Source organism: Tupaia chinensis, unplaced genomic scaffold, assembly GCF_000334495.1.
Source record: "Tupaia chinensis unplaced genomic scaffold, TupChi_1.0 Scaffold000104_1, whole genome shotgun sequence".
Lineage (NCBI taxonomy): Eukaryota > Metazoa > Chordata > Mammalia > Scandentia > Tupaiidae > Tupaia > Tupaia belangeri.
This window is the reverse complement of record NW_006159568.1, coordinates 3946667-3970302: the sequence shown is the minus strand read 5'-3', so window position 1 is coordinate 3970302 and position 23636 is coordinate 3946667. Positions and strand designations below refer to the sequence as shown.

At 44.0% G+C, this 23636-nt stretch overlaps 2 protein-coding genes across 2 annotated transcripts; one reads left to right on the top strand and one right to left on the bottom strand.

The window, feature by feature from the left end:
* Window positions 1-6648: 6648 nt before the first annotated feature.
* Window positions 6649-7605, bottom strand: LOC102496907 (olfactory receptor 13C7). The gene has a single exon (XM_006143783.1). It carries the CDS (start codon window positions 7603-7605, stop codon window positions 6649-6651), a length of 957 nt encoding a protein of 318 aa, XP_006143845.1.
* A 14126-nt stretch (window positions 7606-21731) lies between these two features.
* On the top strand, window positions 21732-22685 carry LOC102496483 (olfactory receptor 13C7). Its single transcript, XM_006143782.1, has one exon. It carries the CDS (start codon window positions 21732-21734, stop codon window positions 22683-22685), a length of 954 nt encoding a protein of 317 aa, XP_006143844.1.
* Window positions 22686-23636: the final 951 nt, after the last annotated feature.

The following is a 23636-nucleotide window of genomic DNA, read 5'->3' as shown; positions in this document are numbered from 1 at the left end:
AAATGTTTTTAGCAGCTCTCCTTTTAATTGGCTTCCCAGATTAACTGCCACTACCCAGTTTCCTTCCAAAGTGAGGACTTCCATGTGAAAATGCAGGCCACCCAACTAGTCCGCTCCTACTAGCTGGGAGGTTTACTGAGAGGCAGTTACATTTGTTATCCAGCCCGCTCAAGCCAATTGTTCACCCTGTAGTTATATTCATTTAAGTTACACAAACTAAGCTAAAAAGAGGGTGGAAATGGTTGTTTTTATAAAAGCTAAGTTGAATGCTTTGAGCAGGCTCATTAAAGGCAAGTTATTTTTTAAAAAATCTCATATCGGATATCAGAGAAACAACTGTTCAAATCTAGAAAGATTCTACAGTCTGATTTTTTTCCCCAAAAGTCTTTATTTTTATTTATTTGTTTATTTTTAGAGAGATTTTTTGCTATAGGGTGCATAAGCTCGCTAGACAGAAAGAGAGACAAAAACGAGAAATCCCCCCCAGGAGGATGACCACACCACGATCCCTTCTCCTCCATTCTCCTCCTCTCAGGACCTTGAGCACTCATGCATACGTGCCCAGCATGAGTTTTAACCCAGCAGGTCTAGGACTCAAACCAGGAACAGCCGTGTGGGAGTCCAGTAACATAACCATTATGCCATCTCTTGGTCCCCCAAGTCTTTATATTTTTATTGCACTTTAAAACTTTGAAATTGACTGCTGTAGACAATGTGCTATTGGTATAGTTTATTTATGAGTCCAATTTGTGAACTCCTAGGGAAGATAAGGTCCTCTATCCGTATCAAAAGATTGGCAAGTAAGTCAAATTGCATTGATCTTAAAAGAAAATGTCTGCGCTCCAGTAAGTTGTAATTCTCTGGATCTGCCTATCTTTCTGATTTGGGGGACAGTGGTGTGCCCTGTGACCTCATGTCTCTCTGACAGCAATAAGAAGAGCTGTCGATTTTTCAGTTTGTTCAGCTTTGTTCGAATGGAGTAACAACTTCCATGTCACACTGTAAACCCAAAGTTCCTCCTTTAAATGCTTAAAAAGTATTGAGTATTTTCAGAAACTTTTGCTTACGTGGAATTATATCTGTTGATATTTATCATACTAGACATTAAAATTGACAAAGCATTATCTCTTACATTGAGACTTAACAATAATAAGCTTATTACATGTTAGTATAAAGAAGATATTTTTGAAAAATAACCAGCAGTTAAGGAGGGTTCCAATCTCCTCACATACTTGCCAATACTTGTTATTATTTCTCTTTTCTATTCTAGTCATTCTATTCAGTGTGAAGTGGTATCTCACTGTGATTTTTATTTGCATTTTCGTTTGTTTGTTTGTTTTTTAAGTTTTTGCCATAGTGCACTTGTGCTTGCCAGAAAGGTAGAGAGAGGGAAAGTGAGAAATCATTCCTCCCCCATCCCCATGGTCACACCGTAGTCACTTCTCCATTCTCCTCTTGGGAATTTGGGCACACATGCCCACATGCCCAGTGTGGTTTTCAAGCTGCCAGTTCCAAGACTCAAATTGCAGAGTTAGTCATATGGGATCCAATACCTTAACCTCCACCTGCTGGCCTTGCAGTTTCTTGATAACTAATGACGTTGAACATCTTTTTATGTGCCTAGTGGCCATATATACATCTTCAGAGGAGGAATAGGTATGCATATCTCTTTCCCACTTTTTTTTTTTTGGAGAGGTTTTTGCTATAGGGCATGTGCGCTCGCCAGACAGACAGAGAGAGACATAGAAACAGAAAGCGAGAAATCACCCCCCAGGGGGTTGGCCACACCGCAATCCCTTCTCCTCCATTCTCCTCTCGGGATATTGGGCACGCACGCACACACACGTGCCCGGCGTTTCCCACTTTTTTTAAGAATTATTTTTATTTAACTTTATTTTACTATTATTATTTTAATTTGACCAGAGAAAGACAGAGTGAGAGAGAGAGAGAGAGAAAGCAAGCTGCCAGGTCTGAGACTCAAACTGCAGTCAGCCATGTGGGTGTCCAGAGTCCTTAACCACCACACTATCTGCTGGCCCCTTTTAATTGGGTTGTTTTAATTTTTAAAATATGTACAGTTTATATTCATATAACATGAAAGTCACCATTTTTATTTATTTATTTATTTTTAGAGAGATTTTTGCTATAGGGCATGTGCCCTCACCAGAGAGACAAAGGGACAGAAAATGAGAAATCACTCCCTAGGGGGGATGGCCATGCCACAATCCCATCTCCTCCATTCTCCTCTCAGGTTTTGGGGCACACACACACACACACACACACACACACACACATGTGCCCAGTGTGAGTTTTAAGCCACTGGGTCCAGGACTCAAATTCACCTTTTTTAAGTGAATAATTCAGTCGCATGTATTACATGTTTTTCAACTACCACCTCTGTCAACTTTGAAAACATTTCCATCATTCAGAAATAAAACTCCAGCCTTCTAAGCAGTTTCTCTCCATTCCTCTTATCTCCACCGGAGACAACCGCTAAAAAGGGGTTCTGATTGTGTCACTCTTACCAATATTTCTTGGGCCTGAAGGCCAGTCCTCTTAACTGAGCCAGAGTCAAAATGGATGCTAGTAGAGAGTTACGTGACAAGGTGATGTGGCTATAGGGAGGGACTTGGAGAGCCACCGTTGCACATCACCACACAGTGACTATAGCTGGGCTAAATTACATTAGGGTTCAAATATGTGATGAACACAGGTTTTCTTTCTCCAAGGACTCTCCTGCACTTTGAAATGTGTACTTCATTTCAGAAATCCTCCCTCCTCTCCTTAGGCATACATTACAAGTGGGAGGTATCTTCCTGAATAGATGGCATTGGACATCGATTTAAGTGGAAAAAGGCAGGCACCAAAGGACAAATCCTGCATGATCTCACTTATACGTGAAGTCTAAAAATGTCAAACGCAGAGTCAGAGAATAGAATGGTGGTCAGGAGGCTGGGGGTTGGGTGTGAGAAAGAGGGAGGGATTGGAAAGAGGTTGACCAAAGGACATAGAATTTTAGTTAGGAGGAATAAATTCAAGAGATCTAATGTACATGATAGTGACTATACTTAATAACAATATATCGTATCCTTCAAAATTGCTGAGGGACCAGTAGTTGGCACAATGGCTATGTCGCTGGACTCCCATGTAGTCAACTGAGGTTTGAGTCCCAGACCCAGTGGCTAAACTCACACAGCACGCATGTGTGTGCGTGCCCAAGATCCCAAGAGGAGAATGGAGGAGAAGGGATTGTGGTGTGGCCATCCTCCCTGCGGGGTGATTTCTTGCTTTCTGTCTCTCTGTCTCTCTCTGTCTTTCTGGTAAGCACATGCACCCTATTGCAAAAACCTCTCAAAAAAAAAAAATTCTAAGAGAGGAGATTTGAAGTGTTCTTACCACAAAAAGAAAAGATAAGTATGTGAGATAGATATGCATATGTTAAGTAGCTTTATTTAACCAATTCACAATGTATACAAAACATCATGTTATAAAACATAAATATGTACAACATATATTTGTTAATTAAAAAATTTTTTTAGAAATTTTGCTCCTTGTGGTCTCTTTTAGTGTATCAACTTTGAGTTTCTACCAATTACAATTTAAAAATTATTAACTAATCAAATTGATTAAACAGCCTACCTTGTGCTGGTAGGCTAGAGAAGATATTAAATAGTATCACATAGTAAGTATCATTTTTTTAAATTATTTTTTATTTAATTTTATCTATTTATTTTAATTTGGCCAGAGAAGGACAGAGTGAGAGAGAGAGAGAGAGAAGGAGAGTGGGAAAGGAAGCTGCCAGGTGCTGAACTCGACCTGTGGTCAGCCCTGTGGGAGTCCAGTGCCCTTAATCACCGTGCCAACTCTGGCCCCCATTTTCCATATTTTTTAATGTAACTTTATTTATTCATTTTAATTTGACCAGAGAGAAAGAAAGCAAGCCACCAGGTCCAGGACGCAAATCATAGTCGGCCATGTGGGGGTCCAGCACCCTTAACCACCAAGCTGCCTCCACACTGCCCCCCGCCTCCCATTTTCCATGTTTTTGACTGATGGGGGGAAATCTATTTACCACTTGGATTCCTAATAGGAAGAGGCTCTGTATGCCAGGGATGTTGAACACTGCCTTCCCATTGTTATAGTACAGCACAGCACAAAGGTCACGGACTGAAGTAGAGGACATGGGGTCACAATGGAACTCTGGGACTGGAAGAAGCAGCAAGGCCAAGCCTTAGACAGGAGCAGCTCTGATATCATGGGACAGGCAAGGAACCAGCATTTTGCTGAGGCCTGTTTAGTTAGGGATCTTCTATTGTAAGACTCTCCCAAGGAACCTCAAATGGTCCCAGGGAGGTGAGAAGCAATTGGTACAGGTTATGGGCAAGCCTGCTCATCAGAGCTGGAGGCTGGGAAGTTACTCTTTTTTTTTTTTTTTTTAATTTTATTTTTCTGGGAGAGGTTTTTGCTATAGGGCGCATGTGCACTCACCAGACAGACAGAGAGAGACAGAGAGACAGAAAGCGAGAAATCACCCCCCAGGGGGGATGGCCATGCCACAATCCTTTCTCCTCCATTCTCCTCTCGGGATCTTGGGCATGCACGCGCGCCCAGCGTGAATTTAAGCCATCGAGTCTGGGACTCGAACCGCGGTCGACTATGTGGGAGTCCAGTGACATAGCCATTATGCTAACTGCTGGTCCCTGGGAAGTTACTCTTAAGTGAATGAGGGGGAGGGCAGAGTGTAGATGATGAACCTTAGATCAAAGCATAATCTCTATCCATCTAATAATTAAGGCATTAATTATGCCTTGGTGAAAGTTGGTATCAGAGTGATTTTTACATCTTTATCATCCTTATAGACATCATTGCCCTCCTTGCTACAGGGGAAATCCACAAAGTTCTCATCACAGCTTGTCGATGTAGCCATCTCCAGCAAGACTTGCATCATTTCCATAAAGATGGGAAAAGAGGTCCTGGAGTCCCCTGGTGGGGAACCTCGATAGCCCACAGATAAATCAGACCTCAAGCTAGAGACTGGCGTGTTTTGGGTTTTCTCTTAAGATAAGTTTCACACATCTGAGTGCCCATTCAAACCATCTGTAGAAGTCTATCAGCCACACATGTCACATTGTGGGACAAGTGAAAATTAAAAAGTACCTGGGGAAAGACTCCTATGTGTCTTACCGAACATCTGATTGCTAATTAGTGTTCTAGGCATTGCAGACAAATATCTGGAACTATTGGGTCCCTCTCAAGACTGTCCTGGACGTGGACACTCTTACTTTTAGAAGTCCTGGCACACATTATATCAAAATAAACCTATATCTCACCTTTAGTATAATTTTTTTTGGCAAATTTGAAATGATTTTCCTACTGATATTATTAAAATTATTTGGCTTACAAGTAACTCGCTTAATTTGTAATTCAATGATTTCTTAACAATAATTAGGAAAATGCAGGAATTCTGGTAATGTGAAAGTACCTGATCTACAGATAAAAATACAAAAAATTATCCATATTGAGGCTGTCATAATATTTCTTTTTGTAGGCATGTAAATAAATAATGAAGATATTTTAGGGGTCTGTTTTGTTTTGCTGTAGTAAAGAGCCAACGTGTTTTCCAGATTTTCAACACCTTTATCCTTGAAGAAAATGCCGTAGACCCAACTACTGAGCCCTTCCTCATGCCCACAGGGAGAAATAGCTCTGCTTATTCTGTTTCAGAGTAAAAACACTTGTATAGTAAATATAAACTGAGATCCACTTATAGAAGTGAAAATTAAAGTCATTTAATTTAGCAAATACTTTCTAGGCAATGATTTTTTTTTTCCCTTTGAACAAAAGGAATTCAATGAATTCCTTTCCTTGGGAGCCAGGGAGCAGGAAACACCTGAGAAGGACACAGACTCATGAAACACACTTCACATATCCATGCTGGGATGGACCACCGTTCTGTCACAGGTGGGGTTCTCCAGAAGCTGACTTTGATGGGGAAATTTTCATGCAGAGCACTTCCTAGGAAATGCTCTGTAAGTCACCATTTAGGGCTTCGGGGGATAAAGGAATCATGGCTGGAGAGGAGGGGAATCTTGAATGCCAGGAGGAAGCTCCCTAACTGGGATGGCCCTTTAGAGATATGCCACATTTGAGGAAAGGAGAACTGGGTCTTGACTTGGGCATTTACTAATCTTGGCTGGGGATTGCTCCTGAGAAGGAAATGTGACTTTGGGTGAGGTAGTTCTCTTAGCCAAGGTAGTCTTGCAGAGAGACTCAGCTGCGTGCTGTCAGCCACCAGCACTCCAAGCAACTGGAATAATGAGCCCTACATGAAGCGGTGGTGAGGATTTGGCCAGCACCCCATTGCATCCACTACACTCTCTTACACTCTCTTAACAAATGCTTCTCAAAGTTTAATGTGCCTATGAATCATCTTGGGATCTTATTAAAATGCAGATTCAAGAGGTCTGCAATGGACCCTAAGATACTGCATCCCTAATAAGCTCCTAGCTGATGCTGATATTACTGGTCCAAGGACCACACTGTAAGTAGACTGACTCTACACTCAGCCTGCCCCTCACTTAGCATTCTTTGCACCGCAATTCTCAATTGAGAGCTGATGCATCAGGACTTGTGGGGTGTATCTCACCATCACTTTGTGAAACATTTCTGAGCCACTAGGTTCCTGACAGCAGCCTTCACATCCTTGTTCCTCAGGCTGTAGATGATAGGGTTCAGCATGGGGGTCAGAAGTCCATAAAAGAGGGAGATGAGCTTGTCTGAAAGATCCTGTTTGTCTGCCCCCTGTGGATCCTTAGACTTGGGCTTCCCATACATGAAGAGGATGGTCCCATAGAAGATGATCACCACAGTGAGGTGTGCAGAGCAGGTGGAAAAGGCCTTTTTTCTCCCTTCAGCTGAGGGGATCCTCAAAATGGTGGTAAGAATGAAGATGTAAGAGATAAAGATGAACAGAACTGGAACCCCCAGGAAGATCACATTGGCCACCCCCATGCTGATCACATTGATGGAGATGTCAGCACAGGCCAACTTCAGAACTGCCAGGATCTCACAAGTGAAGTGGTTGATGACGTTGTCCCCACAGAAGGGCAGTTGTACTGCAAGAGAGATCTGCACCAAGGAGTTGGCTCCACCAGCCACCCAGGAGCTGATGGCCATGGGCACATAGGCAATCTTACTCATGACCACAGGGTACCTAAGGGGGTTGCAGATGGCCACGTAGCGATCAAACGCCATCATGCCCAGGAGCACACACTCTGTGGCTCCCATGGCAAAGGAAAGAAACATCTGTACTGCACAGGCTGAGAAAGAGATGGTTTTCCTGGGGGTGAGAAAACCATCAAGGACCAGTGGGACTGAGGAAGTTGTATAGCAGATGTCCAGAAATGACAGGTTCCCCAGGAAGAAGTACATGGGTGTGTGCAGGTGGGAGTCAAGGATGGTCACCAGGATGAGGACTCCATTGCCAATCAAGATCACCAGGTACATTGATAGGATGAGTACAAAGAATGTTTTCTCTAGTTTTGGGTGGGCAGAGAGGCCCAGCAAGACAAATTCTGTGACAGTAGACTGGTTGGATGCTTCCATTTCAAACTCTCTCTTTCATCCTGAGAAATACTGAAAGCAGAAAATACATGTTTGTGGTTTGATGGCTTGTTTGAGTCAAACCTGGGGATTACAGCATAATGTCCATAAAAATAAAATAAATTTACATTTATTTATATTTACATTTGGGATTCAACTACAAAACCAAGTTATCTAAAAGCCAGGCAATGTGGCAAAGCTTAGAAGAGAAGACCTTGGAAGTCTAATGAAATTTAATAAAATGGAGGACATTTCTGGTTAATTACTGATATTAATACAGTTACAGTGGTGTCATATGTCTACACACACTATCTATTCGCTCACCAGAGAGAGACAGAGAGAGGGCGAAAGTGAAAAATCACCTCTTAGGGGAGTGGGCCACACCCTAATCCCTTCTCCATTCTCCTCTCAGAATTTCAGGCATGCACACACAAAGCATGATTTTCTTTTTTCTTTTTTTAAAGTACCTTTATTTTACATTTAAAATCTGAAAAAGCTCCTTTTTCCCACCCAAAGAGTTCATAGATGTAGGTGGAGGAGCAAGTTTTTCATTTAAAAAGATCATGTTGAAATGGTAAAAGATGATATCCATAGGCTTCAGTCCAATGTCTAAATGCAGGGAAATCCTCAAGAAGCCAGAGTACCATGATCTGTGGCTTAATTACCTCAACAGGAAGGGATCAAATTTGTGTGATCCAGAAAATCAGATCCTGATGGATTCCCAAGTTTTCAATTTGACATGACAGTCAGCATTTCTGCCCCAATAGCCTTTTGGTTGCATGGTTATTCTCTCTCATTTTTGTCACCCAAATTATTGGAAAATTTCTTTGAACATCGCCTGACACCAGGATGTAGTAAGACCTAATGCTGCCAGTTCACATGTGATGAAACTTTCAATGACAATACCTATGGTTGTTCATTAATCCTGATGCCACAATAAATTACAAAATAAAGGAACTTGAAGAAATTGGGGTCAGTTAGGTTTACAGGACAGCCACTTCCTAAATAGAGTTCATTTGACTGAGATTGTACGTTAGGCACTATAGGTGTTCATCTCAGTTGAACCCGGAGCCAGAATTCGGTCCAGGATATACGAAAATCCTCTTGACCATGGATCAAGACAAAAATAGTGAGAAGCCCTCTTAATACTCCAGATATCTTCAAGGTTACAGATCCCAAACCAAAGTATCACAGGAAACAGGAAATCCACAGCATAATTTTCAAGCCACCAGGTGCAGGACTCAATGTACACAATTGGCCATGCGGGATCCAGCCACTTTAACCTCCACACCACATGCTGCCCCTCCCCTTGCACTTTCTAGAAAAGCAGAGGTCTGAGTAACTCTGTCTCTGCCATGTAATTGCAGCTCTCAAACTATCACAGCTCAGTGACCCTGGTCATCAAGGTCGTGTGGCCCATTCCTCTCGTTCTGATTTCTCTTCACCCAACAAGTTTGTGCTGTTGTTTAACTCCCCCATGTACAGTCTTGTAGGGAGAGGATATACTGGCTGGAAAATGTTTCCTGTCTCCTTAACAGTTTTATTCCTTATTCTGTGTCTAGTTTACATTTCAGTCTGTTGTGATTTTAGTTAGTGTAAGTCAGGTCATCTGGTCTGGATAATCTGACCAAACTGAACTTCTGCAGCCTATAACATGTTGTGCCCACCACTGCAGAAATCTGATCTGGAGAAAGGACTCACGTGTTTCCTACTGTAACTACACCTGGTTTCCCTGCACATTTGCTGTGCTGGGACTTGGCCAAGGAAATAGAATCTTACCTGATTGTTGGAGCCCACTTACAAGTCACATATCCAGCGTGAGTTGGGTATGACCTGGAGTCACGTCTACATCAAATTTGATGAAAGACACCATCCAATGCAGTTTGGAGAGTTTTCAGACATGCTGCATGCAAATTTACTCATCTTCCCAAATACCAAAATCTCCACCATAGATCATCACAATGTTACTACTAAAGCAATTTGGAATGCCAAGTGTCATTAGGCCTTGCTGCAGAGTACTCAAAGTAGCATGGAACTATTTACCTAATAGCTACCCAAGTACTGGTTAAAAATACTGATTTCTGATGCCTAACTTTGCAGATTGTCTTGACTTGGTGATATATTTTTATTTTATTTGCTTTTTAAAAAACAAAAAACAAAAAACAAAAACTCTCCATGTACTTTTTTTTTTTTTTTATGTTAGAGGGTGTGTACACTCTCTGGAGAAGAGGAGAGAAAAAGTGTGAAAGCACTTTACCATGGGGGATGGTTACACCTCAATCCCTTCCCCTCCTTCTCTTCTTTTCAGAATTTTGGGCACACATGCACACCTGCCTCGTGTGTTTTTCAGTATGCCAGTTATGAGTCTCAAATAGTACATTGGCCATGTGAGATCAAGCCACCTTAACCACTATTCCACTCCCCTGCCCCTTGACCCCTGCCTCAGTGTGCTTTTGATGTACACGACTTTTGGAAATCACTGATCCATTCAATCACTCATTTAAAGAGGTCAGGAGAGAGGTTGGTGCATTGCACATGGCCCTGAAAAAGAGGTGAGTTTTACTTACTGTTAATGGAGAATGTCCTAAAGAGGTCATCTCAAAATATCAGAATTTGCTTTTGGCTGGAACCGCCATCTTCTAGTAATTAACCAAAATGACGAACACAAAGGAAAAGAGGAGAGGCACCCGATATATGTTCTCTAGGCCTTTAAGAAAACATGGAGTTGTTCCTTTGGTGACATATATGCGAATCGACAAGAAAGGTGATATTGTAGACATTAAAGGAATGGGTACTGCTGTTCAAAAAGGAATGCCCCACAAATGTTACCATGGCAAACTGGAAGAGTCTACAATGTCACCCAGCATGCTGTTGGCATTGTTGTAAACAAACAAATTAAAGGCGAGATTCTTGCCAAGAGAATCAATGTGCGTATTGAGCATATTAAGCATTCTAAGAGCAGAGATAGCTTCCTAAAACGTGCAAAGGAAAATGACCAAAAAAAGAAGGAAGTCAAAGAGAAAAGTACCTGGGTTTCACTGAAGCACCAGCCTGCTCCACCCAGAGAAGCACACTTTGTGAGAGCCAATGGGAAGGAGCCTGAGCTACTGGAACCTATTCCCTATGAATTCATGGCATTATGGGTGTTAAAAATAAACTAATCTGTGGTCTATTATATATATTATATATATTAGAGTATTAAAGGGCTCCTCACTATATATACATACATCAGAAACTAAGGAACAGGGAACTATTCTTAGAGAAAAGCTTTTTTCGGTATCAAGGAGTACAGAACCTGAAGGTTGGCAAAATACGCAGCTATTAGACCAATTCAGTCTAGTCCTTGTGGGCGAGCACAAGGATCCTTTCTTCAGTAAGTGATTTCTCAGCTTCTACTTAAACTTATGAACCACAGGGGTCTCATGCAATATCATTATCAGGAAGCCTGGGTTGTAAGAGTTCTTCTGACGCCTGAAATTTGCCGTTTTAAAAAAAAATTTTTTTAAGGAATTATTCATTTAATTTTGCTTAGTATTACTCTTTTTCAGTTTGACCAGAGAGACAGAGAGGGAGGGAGGGAGAGAGAAAGAGAGAGAGAGAGAGAAAGAGAGAGAGAGAGAGAAAGCAAGTCACCAAGTCCAGGACTTGAACTGTAGTCAGTCATGTGCAAATCCAGTACCTTAACCACCACACAACCTGCTGGCCCCAAAATTTCAAAATTTCTAAGTTTCCCTTCTTCCACTGGTTCTAAATCTGCCTTCTGGGTTTATGCAAAACAGGCTTGCTCCCGCACCACAATAGCAGCCTTCTAAACTTTGAAAATAGTTGCCTTATTCCACAACCCAATTCTTTTTTTTTTTTTTTGGAGAGATTTTCGCTATAGGGCGAGTGCGCTCGCCAGACAGACAGAGAGAGACATAGAGACAGAAAGCGAGAAATCACCCCCAGAGGGGATGGTCACGCTGCAATCCCTTCTCCTCCATTCTCCTCTCGGGATCTTGGGCACGCACACACACATGCCCGGCGTGAGTTTTAAGCCACCGGGTCCGGGACATGAACCGCAGTCGACTATGTGGGAGTTCAGCAACATAGCCATTACGCTAAGTGCTGGTTTCCTCCACAACCCAATTCTGACCCCAGTTCCCTATCTGCCTCTATGGGCACAACCTTCTCTTTCCTTCATTCTGGTGAAGAGCTAGACACGAAGGTCACCCAAAACTTACCTGGCTTGGGTTCAATGTAGCGTGGATCTTTTGCTCACAGGAAGGCAGGCCAGTGGAATGGGGATGCTGGCTGTTTACTGCAGTCGGGAGAACTAATTAGCTTGTGTCACCTGCCCTTCTCAGTACTACCCAGCCATAGCCAAGTGGGCCACAGAGGCTATCTTGCTCAGTTTCCCAGCAACACCTGGAGGCACAGCCTTGACATGGGCACACACTCTATTGTCTCAATACCTCTTGTCTCAAAAGGACCTTGTCTATAGAGGAGTCAAAGAAGCTCTTGCCTGACAATGGGGCCCAGTGAGACAAGGAGACCAAGGCTGGGTCTCAAGCATCCCCGGCCTGGAGGAGGCTGCACCCCTGGCAGGCAAGGAAGCCATGCCCAGCCTCTGGGCCCAGCACCTCTCTTCTCTGCGCTCCACACTGCTCTCCAGAGGGAACCATAAAGGCTCTCTCAGGAATTTAGAGCCGGGTTGCATTGGGGCCAGGTCCTGTCCCAAAAGCAATTTAAAGTTTTGTGAGAGAACCCGAGCTTAGACTACCCTATAGATTTAATTAGGCAACGTGGTGGCAATCTACCCAAAGCTCCTCTCTCACTAGAAGGAAACCTCAGCTCAAAAAGTTTTCTGGCACCAACTACTCAATTCTCCTGGGCTTTGATCACGATGATTGGTTCAAGGTGGCTCTGTTATCGAGACTCAAAGAGCCAAGGAAAGGACTGGGCCTCAGTGATCCAAATATTCCCAAGAACTTTGGGTCAGATTCTTTGCCCACTAAGGTATCTCCTTCCTTTCTCTCTCTGTCCATCTCTATCTGTCTCCTGTTCTCACTGATCATAGCCTGTCCACCACACTGAACAGTATTTGTTCTACAGCTATGTCATATGTACCAGCCTTTGTGCCTGGCACCAAGGAGCTGAGGTGAATGTGGGACCAGAAATGGATGTTTGTCTTCAGAGAATGCCTAGAAGAGTAGAATTATCTATACATAACGAGACATGACTGAAATTGCCACAAAGCTTTCCTAGGGGCTGGGCACAGGAAAAGTGTGTGAAACTAGCCCAGGATGAAGATAACAGGAATAGAGCAAAGAATGGCTCTGGGAGATATTTCAGAGGAAGAAATTCGAGGATTTAGAGAAAGATCTGGAGGAGAAGATGCAAGAGAGAGAAGGATCAATAATGGCCAAGACACTTGATGGATTTAAGACATGCTACCCCAAAAGAGCATCTAGGCATAATGGATATTTCAAGTTGATAGAACTTGAGAATCGACATAAATATGAAGGTCCTCTGACCTTCCCCATCCTTCTTCCATAACGCAGATCATAAAACTCTCATGTGAGAGGTACCGTCACTATACCCAGAGTAAAGGAACGTCTTTATCTCCAAAGACATAGGAGGTGCTGAGAGGACTCTGAACAACAGGCCTGGCTGTTTCCCCTAGTTCACTGTACTTGGCATATTCTTTTTCACCCTCTCATATTTCTTTGTGTTTTTTTCATTCTTCACCAAACCTTCATAAAACCCACTCAGGTTTAACTGTTTCCTGGGATCATTTCCTTATGAATGCTCATGTATCATGTAAGACTTATGTTGCATACATTTGTCTTACCTAGTGCTTTCAATAATCCTATGAGGTAGGTATGAGGGTGTAATGTGACATAAGGAGTAATATAGATTGGTCCCTTACCTTACCTGGAGATAACTGCCCCCTCCCTCATTTTCTCTCTTTACTCTATAGGGAACCTCTGCTTTTCAGAGTGTATTAGTCCACCATTTTGTTGCTAAACAGTTATACTTGAAACTGGGTGGTTTAACAAATAGAGGTTTATTTGACTCACAGTTCTGATGGGTAGAAAGTCCAATGGCATAGAGCTGTGTGGTCTCTGGTGATACATTTACAACATGGCTGAGAGAAACAGGCAGCTCAGCAGGCACATGTGGGGAGAAAGAGAGAATGGAAATAGACTTTCCTACTTCCTCTGTTGAACTCTCCAGTGCTCCCAGCGGTTGGGTAGTGCTCACCCACATTGAAAGCCGGTCTTCCTCTCTCAGTCCACTGACTCATATGCTCATCTCATCTGGTAAGATGCCTACCCACATTGAAGGCATGTCTTCCTCGTAAAGATCTCACCACTTACCAATTCCATTACATTAGGGACCAAATTACAATGCACGAACTCTGGGAGACAAGCCATTATTGAAACCATACCACTGACCTCACTACCTGATTCCAGTCCTGGTTTCATCTCATTATAGAGGTGGTGCTTTACTGCCTTCAATGAGAATGTGCTTCTTCTCATGATTACTGACAGAATCTCTAAGTCAGTCTTCTGAGCAGTATTGAAATCTTTGGACTAAGGATCTGGTTGAAGACTGTGAATACCTAGGAGTGTCATGTCCATATTTGTCCTCAGGAAGCCATAATAAACACACGTTTTCCCCAGGAAATGCTGTGGTTGCTGGGGTTCACACTACCCCAATGATCAGGTCTACTCATCGCTGGGAAACTCACACATAAACACACAGTCATGGATACAAGGATTAAGGTGATTTCTAACACAAAAAGCTTTATCTTTGCTGGGAAACTCACACATAAACAAACAGTCATGGTTACAAGGATAAAGGTGATTTCTAACACAAAAAGCTTTATCTTAACCAATGCAATCTCAAATATCTGTCTGAAGTGTTGCTTCTCTAGGCAGTGAGGAGAAAAGAGGAGTAACATTTTTAGCAGTGCCCCAAATATCAGTGTTCTGAGTCCCATTCAACCCTGGGCTCCTCGAGTGTGACCCACAGATGGGCAAAATCAGCATGACCTGGTATTGGTTAATTATGTAGATGTTGATCCCCACCCTAGGCCTACTGAATCAGAATCTGGGATTGTATGTATGTGCATATAATGTGTTTTCAATCTGTTTTAACAAGTCCTCCAGATGATTCTAAGGCATGGTTATATCTGAGAATCACCGGTCTATCTAAACTTTTCTCAAGATTGGGGTTCCAGTTATTCCTTCTAAGTGAAGGGAGGGTACATTTTATGAATGATCAGAGCAGCTGCCTATAACTCTTCTGCTTTGTAGTTGGCTGCTCTTTCAATCCTCGTTTGCCCCTGGCTCTTGATCTTTGACCCTTGGCCTGTGACTGACTGCCAATACCTCTGCTGCTCTCCTCTGGCTGGCTGGTCTCTGGGGTGTTTCTCTCCTGCCAGCAGGGAACTTCCTTTTCTCCTAGAGGTCCACTTTCTCAGAGGGTTTTCACAACAAAGAGGCCCCTAGTTACCCAGATGTCAACAAAATCCTGTAGACATCATGAGTTTGTATTTTAGGAAGCCTGTAACAATTTCCCCTAACAGTACAGATAGGATTACATCTAGAGACAGAAAGCGACCTCATAATCTCCAGGGTTCCAGCCTCTCTCCGTAAGAGATGTATAAGGTGATGAGTCATGACGTTTTATCTCTCAGTCAGCCACTTACCCATCTCCCTGTTCTACAGCCCACCCCACCCCCCAAACAACCATGGCCTACACTGAATTCATTCTCTCCCCCAAAACCAGAAATGTGGTCAAGTTCCTCTTAGTGGTGTCACCATCATATATACCCATGATTGGAGCTAGGAACGTTGACTACCCTCTCCCCTGCCCATTATATCCAGCCAAAGTCCAATGGTGTACTTTATCTACCAAATATTTCTCGAATCTTCGTGTCTTCATTATCTTTCTATTGCTCTCCAGCTCAGCTCATGTTCTTATCTTCACTTGCCTGAAGAGTTTCTCTATGTCTTTCTTTCTTGTCCTCCCATCGCTAATCTTTACTCCACACTGTACCTTAAATAATCAACTTAAAGTGCAAATAAAACCATATCAGCCTTTTACTTAAAGCCCTTGAAGGCCTCATTCCCTACAGGAGAAAGTTCTTACTCCTCAGGATGCCCTAAAGACCAGCCGCAGCTCTGGCCCCTGGCTTGCTTTCCTCAGCAGCATCTGCTCCTTCATGTGCCAGCAACACCACATTGCTGATTCCTGCCCAACCCCGAGCTCTTTCTTATTTCTACGCCTTCGTTTATGAGCTCCTTCTCCCTGGAAGCTTCCCTACTTCTCTTCGCCAGGAACAGTGGTAATGTGCTGCTTCAAGAGAAGCTAGATTCCACGCGATGGCAAGGTTTGAATCCCCCAGCCCAGTCTGCTTGAAATACACCAGGCGGGACCAGCAGTTGGCATAATGGCTATGTCGCTGGACTCCCATGTAGTCCGACCATGGTTTGAGTCCCAGACTCGGTAGCTTAGATTCACACTGGGCACATGTGTGTGTGTGTGCCCAAGATCCCGAGAGGAGAATGGAGGAGAAGGGATGGCAGGTTGGCCATCCCCCCTGGGGGGGCGATTTCTTGTTTTCTGTTTCTCTGTCTCTCTCTCTTTCTGGAGAGTGCATGTACCCTATAGCAAAAAACTCTCCAAAAAAATTTTTTTTAATAATTTTTTTTAAAAAAAGAAGAAAAGAAATACACCAGGCACCTGCAGAAATGCCCAAGATCTGATGGGCTGGAGGGCTAGAGGAAAGGGATAGCCATTTGATCAGACCCTATGGAGGGGGGTTTTCTCTCTCTATCTCTCTCTCTCCTCTTCCTTTCTTTTTCTGTCTTTTTCTCTCACATGCAGATGCCCATGATCTATCGTGAAAAATTAAATAAAATAATGCAGGAAATTAATTGGCTATATCTTATTTATTTCGTTTTTGCTAGCGGGTACATGTGCTCACTAAAAAGAAACAACTCCCCCCACCCCAATTGGGCACGGTCACACTGCGATCCTTATTTCTCCAGTCCTCCTTTTCATCAGGATTATGGGCACGCTCACACAGGCCTGACGTGTTGTTCAAGCTGTTGGAGCTGGGATTCCAGTCATGGTTGGCTGTGTGGGATCCGGCTCCCTTAACCACTTAGCCACAGGGCCAGCCTGGGTATTCCTTATTCTTTATGTCATGAACCAGAAATACTGAGATAAGAGAGAGTGGGGTCTATTATCCTTTGCAGCATCACAATTTGATTACTCTAAATTACAACGTGCCTTTTGGAGAATAACCCGGGTCACACCCAAAGTCTCAGGGTCACGTCTTACTCCGTTTCAGTGGCCCTTTCGTTCTGCACACTGCCCTGAACTGCTCTTCTTTCTCACTTCTTTGTTTGATAATTACATTTTCGCAAGCCTCTCTCTGCCACAGAGATTGCATTCCTGGAAAACAGAGAGCTAGGTGAGTCTGCCCACATTCAGGTCTTATATGGAGCACACACTCAATAACCATCTGCTAAAAAAGGACATGCGCTCATTCTCTGGACCCATCCCTGTCCTGGGTCACATTTTGTCAAGGACTCCCATAAAGTCTAAGAGCACGTGTACAGAGGTAGAAAGCTGATGGGATGGTAACGTAGGTGTATGCCTTGAGAGTGAACGTAGCACCAAGTGCTCAGTCTGATGAGATAAAAATGTAGACAGACCGTATAAAAGCCTTTCACTCAGGCCAGGCAAGCCACCGCAGACGCAGCAACTAGGGATGAAGGGGCGTGGCCACAGCGCACGAGAAAAGACCTGGGGGTCCAAAGGAATGACGTAATCACTGACCAGCAGGCTGTCGGACTCTGTTAATGCTCTGATTACGATGTTCAGAGAGAAGGAAATAAAGAAATGGAAGGAAGAAAAAGAGGGGGGACGGAAGGAAGGAAGGGAAGAAAGAAGGAAGGAAGGACGGAAGGAAGGAAGGACAAGACAGGAAAAGAGGGAGAGAAGTAGGCAGCAAACTTGCACTAGGGCCTCCAGCATAATTGGATCTTGGGGATGTTATCCCAGAAGGATACAAAGTTTCTAAACTGAATACAACTTTATAAACTTTAAATGACTTCAGGGACTAAAATGGTCCCAAAGAACAAGGTGGAATTTAAATTCTCTTCTAAGAGTGATGGCCAGTCCTTTGGAGATTGTGCCTCAAGCACAGGAGGCAGGTGGAGGGCAGAGACTGGCCAGACCCTTCACCTGGCACATGCTCTGAGCCTTCACCCTGTTGCTGTTTTGGATGTGTAGCCTCTGGCCAGTCCTTGGGAAATAGATCATTTTTTTATTATCATGTTTCAAGTAAAGGTAAGTGCAAGTTTTGCTGAAAAAATAACAAATGATAACAGCTGCATTTCTGTCATCCGACTTGATTATAATGGAATGGGGAGTAGAGGAGGGCAGACATGAAGCACTTTCATCATCGTGATATAATTCTCACAGCATCAAATAGGCCCATCGAGCTGCAAGAGCCTCTCAGATCGCCTGACCTCACCCCATCCTTGTAGAGAACGTAAGGACCTGCAGGAACCACCTAGCTAGCAGTGCTCTTCTCACACTTGGTTGTCCCTTCTTGACTAAAACTGTTGGACTCTTCCTTTTTGTAGTTGGAAGCCAAATTCAGATGATAATAATGGGCCATATTTTGGGACCCAGCAATGACAATGGAGGGAATGTTTTCTTCACGTGGTTCAGGTTCTGAGGATAGTAAAGTTGGCTGGCCAGCACAGAGCGGAAAACCCAGCTGAGGACTTACTTATTGCCCGGCACTATCACAGGTAGCAGTGCGTCCCGGGCACCTCCGCCACCTTCAGGCTTGGGGACTATTCTCGACATTAGCCTTCATAGTCAATTCCTGCATTATACATTTGCCTTTATATATATATAAATATATATATATATATTTTTAAGGCCCTAGGAAAAAAAGATTCTTTGTGCTGAAGCCATGCTAATTCAGGGTATTTGGAGAACCATGGTGTGGAAGCAGGATTAATTGTCTTTCCAGAAGACAGGGCCAGGTAGAAGTTTTAAAGAGGTAGATTTGAACTCAGGACCAAAGGGTAATTACTTCAAAATGTAATGAGCTTTGGAGAGCCGAAGAGCTGAAGAGCTCCACATCAACCAGTCAAACGTGGGCTCTAAGACTCAGGAATGTAGTAAGGGGCTTTCTACATTGGAAAGGGAGCAGATTGCTAATTAGACTCTAAGGCCTATTGTCCTGAACATTAGAATGATTGTTATGGGTGATAACAATGATGATGATGGTGATGTTAACTATTTGTTTACGTGACAATTGCTCTAATCGATTTCATGAGCTCTTTGAGGTTGAGTACTGCGTCTTTCTTTTTTTTTAATAATTATTTGTTTTATTTATTCATTCATTTATTTTTTTAGTTTGATCAGAGACAGAGAGTGAGAGTGAGAGAGAGAGAGGAAGTGAGAAAGCAAGCCACCAGATTCAGGACTTGAACCCTGGTCAGCCATATGGGAGTGTCCAGCGCCTTCATTGCTATGTTCCCAGCACCTAGCATTATGCCTGGCCCACAGCAGATACCTAATAAATGTCTGTAACCTGCACTGAATTCTCCTGGCACTGACTTAGCCACAACTGTCATGTGCTAAGTACTAACACTGGTGGGTCCTCGAGCTTGATAGGCAGGAAGTGTCCCTGCAGTCACTGAGGAAGGGGCTGGATTACTGAGACCTCTTGAAGAGACGGCTATCTGGGAGAGACAATGCAAATAAAACCAATTTCCCAGCACCTCAAAGTTACCTGCAAGTTTCTTACTGGTCCAGAACAAATCCTAGTTTTGGGGACCAGCAGTTAGCGTAATGGCTATGTCGCTGGACTCCCACGTAGTCGACCGCGGTTCGCATCCCGGACCCGGTGGCTTAAAACTCACGTCGGGTGCGTATGTGTGCCTGTCCAAGATCCCGAGAGGAGAATGGAGGAGAAGGGATTGCGGCATGGCCATCCTCCCTGGGTGTGGGGGGGTAATCTCTCGCTTTCTCTCTTTCTCTGTCTGTCCGGCGAGCGCACGCGCCCTATAGCAAAAACCTCTCAAAAAAAAAAAAAATTCTAGTTTTGAGAACACTTAGAAGTCTTAGAGATGTTCCGGGGGGAAAAATTCGATGATGCCTGTTAAAGCGTGGAAAGACAGACTTGATTCAGATTGCCCAGGTAGGGACGACTGCTGTGGAATTCCGCAGCGGGGTTGGACTCAACACCGAATCTAGCATGGGCGACTGGGACTCATACACAGGAGCAGGGTGACACTGAGTGTCAAGGGATGGAAAATAACAAAGGGAAACACCAGGGGTAAGAGGGATCCTGGCTAAAGTGATCTGAAAGGGCTTTTTGCTAAAGACAGACCAGGGTGATCAGACATCACCCAGAGGGTGGTGGAGGATGAAGAAACTGATCAGGGAACCAGCAGTTAGTGTAATGGCTATGTCGCTGGATTCCCACGTAGTCGACCGCGGTTCGCATCCTGGACCAGGTGGCTTAGAACTCACGCCGGGCACGTGTGCGTGCGTGCCCAAGATCCCGAGAGGAGAATGGAGGAGAAGGGATTGCAGCGTGACCATCCCCCCTGGGGGGTGATTTCTCGCTTTCTATCTCTATGTCTCTCTCTGTCTTTGCTCAAACTGGAGTTTACTAGGGAGCACACACATGAATCGGAGAAGTTTCAGGAGCCTAACTAAATTTTGGAAAAGCAAAGAATCTTCCCAGAAACATTTAACCTTCCTGGAAAGAAAAACTAACAGAGCATAAACCAGGTCTCTGTGCACAGTCTCAGGAACAAGTCAGAGCTCTGGTACAGGCCTTGGAGAGTGAGAGAGTGGGGTGATCTAGTCAGAACTCTCATTCCCCTTGGCCACGGTGCACAGCGGGCCACTTGCTGCCCAAATGTACAAAAGGACCGGGTGTATGCGAAGACCTTGGTGCTGTGAGTGTCAAAGTGGTCAGGGCTGATTCTATCAGCAGGTGGAACCAGAGTTGTCCTCTTGACTCCCACCTTCCCAAAAGAAAGAGAGGTTTTATTTTCTGGAGATTTTCATTCCTGTTCATTTTTATTTATATTGTCTTGTCTCCTTGTGTGCCTTATTCTTTTTTTTTAAGTTTATTTATTTTATTAAGAAAGAGAATGACAGAGTGTGCAAGAGAGCACACAAGAAAGACAGAGACAGGCACCCTCAACAGGGCCTTGGCACACCACGACCCTCCTTCCCCAGCTCTCCAGCTAGGTGTATATGCACCGAGTGATCTCAGATAGACTTAGCCTCTGAACCCCTGGTTGGCCATGTGGCTTCCAGCACTGCAGATCCGTATGCCATGGCTGGGCCATTGTCTCTGGGCCTCTTTATTCTTTTGTAAGGTGTACCAGATGTTATCATTGCCAAATTATTTGTGGAAATGATTTCGAGACTGGGATAACCTTTCTTCAGAATGAATTGATGTTTGCCTCTATTAAGTATTTGGATACACCCAATTTCTGGGACCACCTCAATCTAATTTCAGGGCTTGAGGAAATGTGAAGCTTAGCTACAACACTTGTAGATGCCTGTTTCTTCTGATCTACCCTCACGCCGATCATGTTGCCCTTTGCAAGCCCATCCCAAAGGGAGGACATTCAGTTAGCAGTCCTTCATGGTGGGTGCTCTTCAAAACCAGTTCACCATCTCCATGAGGCTGTCAGTAGTGCTTTTCAGCCTCAGCTGCTGGACCTACTTCTCTGGGTCCCTGTTTTTCCCAGCATGACTCTGTGATCCTTGACTGCCTTACAACCTCTCCAATGCTTTACACGAGTGTTTTATATGTTTTGTTCAGTTGTTGTAATTATCATCTGCAAGAGAATTAGTCTGAATTGACTCGTTTGTCCTTACTAGAAAAAGAAGTTGAATTTAAATATTGATCTTTTCTACTTTGTTCTAGGACCCTGTAGAGTTGAATGAATGGTCAGGGACAATCTCCAGCTGCTCACTAGGGCAAGAATTTTTGCCTGGCCATCTAGACACTTTTGAATCAAGAAAATGCTGAGGTTCACCTTCTATGTTCCTGCAGGTAACAGAGAAGATGCACCATGGACAGGCCTAATGAGACCTCCCACGTGATGGGGTTCATTCTCCTAGGACTCTCTGCCCACCCGAAGTTGGAGAAAACCTTCTTCGTGCTCATCCTGCTGATGTACCTGGTGATCCTGCTGGGCAATGGAGTCCTCATCCTGGTGACCTTCCTTGGCTCCCCCCTGCACACGCCCATGTACTTCTTCCTGGGGAATCTCTCCTTCCTGGACATCTGCTACACAACCTCCTCAGTCCCCCTCATTCTTGACAGCTTCCTGACCCCCAGGAAAACTATCTCTTTCTCAGCTTGCTTTGGGCAGATGTTTCTCTCCTTTGCCATGGGAGCCACAGAGTGTGTGCTCTTGAGCATGATGGCGTTTGATCGCTACGTGGCCATCTGTAACCCCCTTAGGTACCCTGTGGTCATGAGCAAGGCTGCCTACGTGCCCATGGCTGCCGGCTCCTGGGCGGCTGGTATCACCAACTCTATAGTACAGACATTCCAGGCAATGAGACTGCCCTTCTGTGGGGACAACGTCATCAACCACTTCACCTGCGAGATTCTAGCTGTCCTGAAGTTGGCCTGCGCTGACATCTCTATCAACATCATCAGCATGGTTGTGGCCAACATGATCTTCCTTGTAATCCCAGTCCTATTCATCTTTGTCTCCTACGTCTTCATCATCGCCACCATCCTGAGGATCCCCTCAGCTGAGGGGAGGAAAAAGGCCTTCTCCACCTGCTCTGCCCACCTCACAGTGGTGGTCGTCTTCTACGGGACCATCTTCTTCATGTATGGGAAACCCAAGTCTAAGGACCCCCTGGGGGCAGACAAGCAGGACCTTGCAGACAAGCTCATCTCCCTCTTCTATGGGGTGGTGACCCCCATGCTGAACCCCATCATCTACAGCCTGAGGAACAAGGACGTTAAAGCTGCCGTGAGGAACCAGTGGCTCAGAACAGCCGAGTGACTGTCACAGATGCCCAGATACCAGAATGCATGGCCTCTACACCCCTCACTGGTCTCATGGAGAAATGGTAACTCAGGAAAATCCTTAGGCCATGAGGAGAAAGGGCTTTTTAATTTCTGATCCTGCTGTTTAGTTTCTTGGCTCTATACAAAAACATGCCATAGGACAGAATTTCAAAAGTTAATGGAAAAAAATGAAATGAAAATATAAGTTTATTTTGAAATCATGCATAGTTTTTTTGTAATATGCATTTTCCATGAAATTTTAGAAGACCATTATATCATTTCTAGATTTGCTGCCCTAATCTTTAATTTTCTGATACCAGAGTTTGGGGAATATCCATACAAGTTATAGAGGTTGGCCAGCCATGATAGCACAGTGGTGATATGATATCCCAGGATGCTGAGGCCTCATGGGAAGGTCCCAGATCTGCATCCCGAGGTTCTCTGTACATGATCACACCCGTGATCCTGGCTGGCTAAGACTGGGGTGAATCATTGCACGTGGACTGTATTGGGGCTACCTCTACTTCTTTCTCGCTCTCTTTTTCTTTCTTTCTTTCTTTCTTTTTTTTTTTTTTTTTTGAGAGCTTTTTTTTTTTGCTATAAGGCGCATGCACTCACCAGAAAGACAGAGAGAGACAGAAAGCAAGAAATCACCAAAGGGGATGGCCACACCACAATCCCTTCTCCTCCCTTCTCCTCTCTGGATCTTGGGCACACACGCACATGCGCCCGGCATGAGTTTAAGCCACCAGGTCTGGGACTCGAACCACAGTAGACTACATGGGAGTTCAGGGACATAGCCATTACGCTAACTGTTGGTCCCCCTCTGTCTCTTTTTCTGATGAAGTAAATAAATAAACTTTTTTGAAAAAAAGAATTTCAGATGTGGTCAAAAGAGATAAACAAACAAAAATTTCAGTTGTACTGGGATCCTGGAGGATATTGT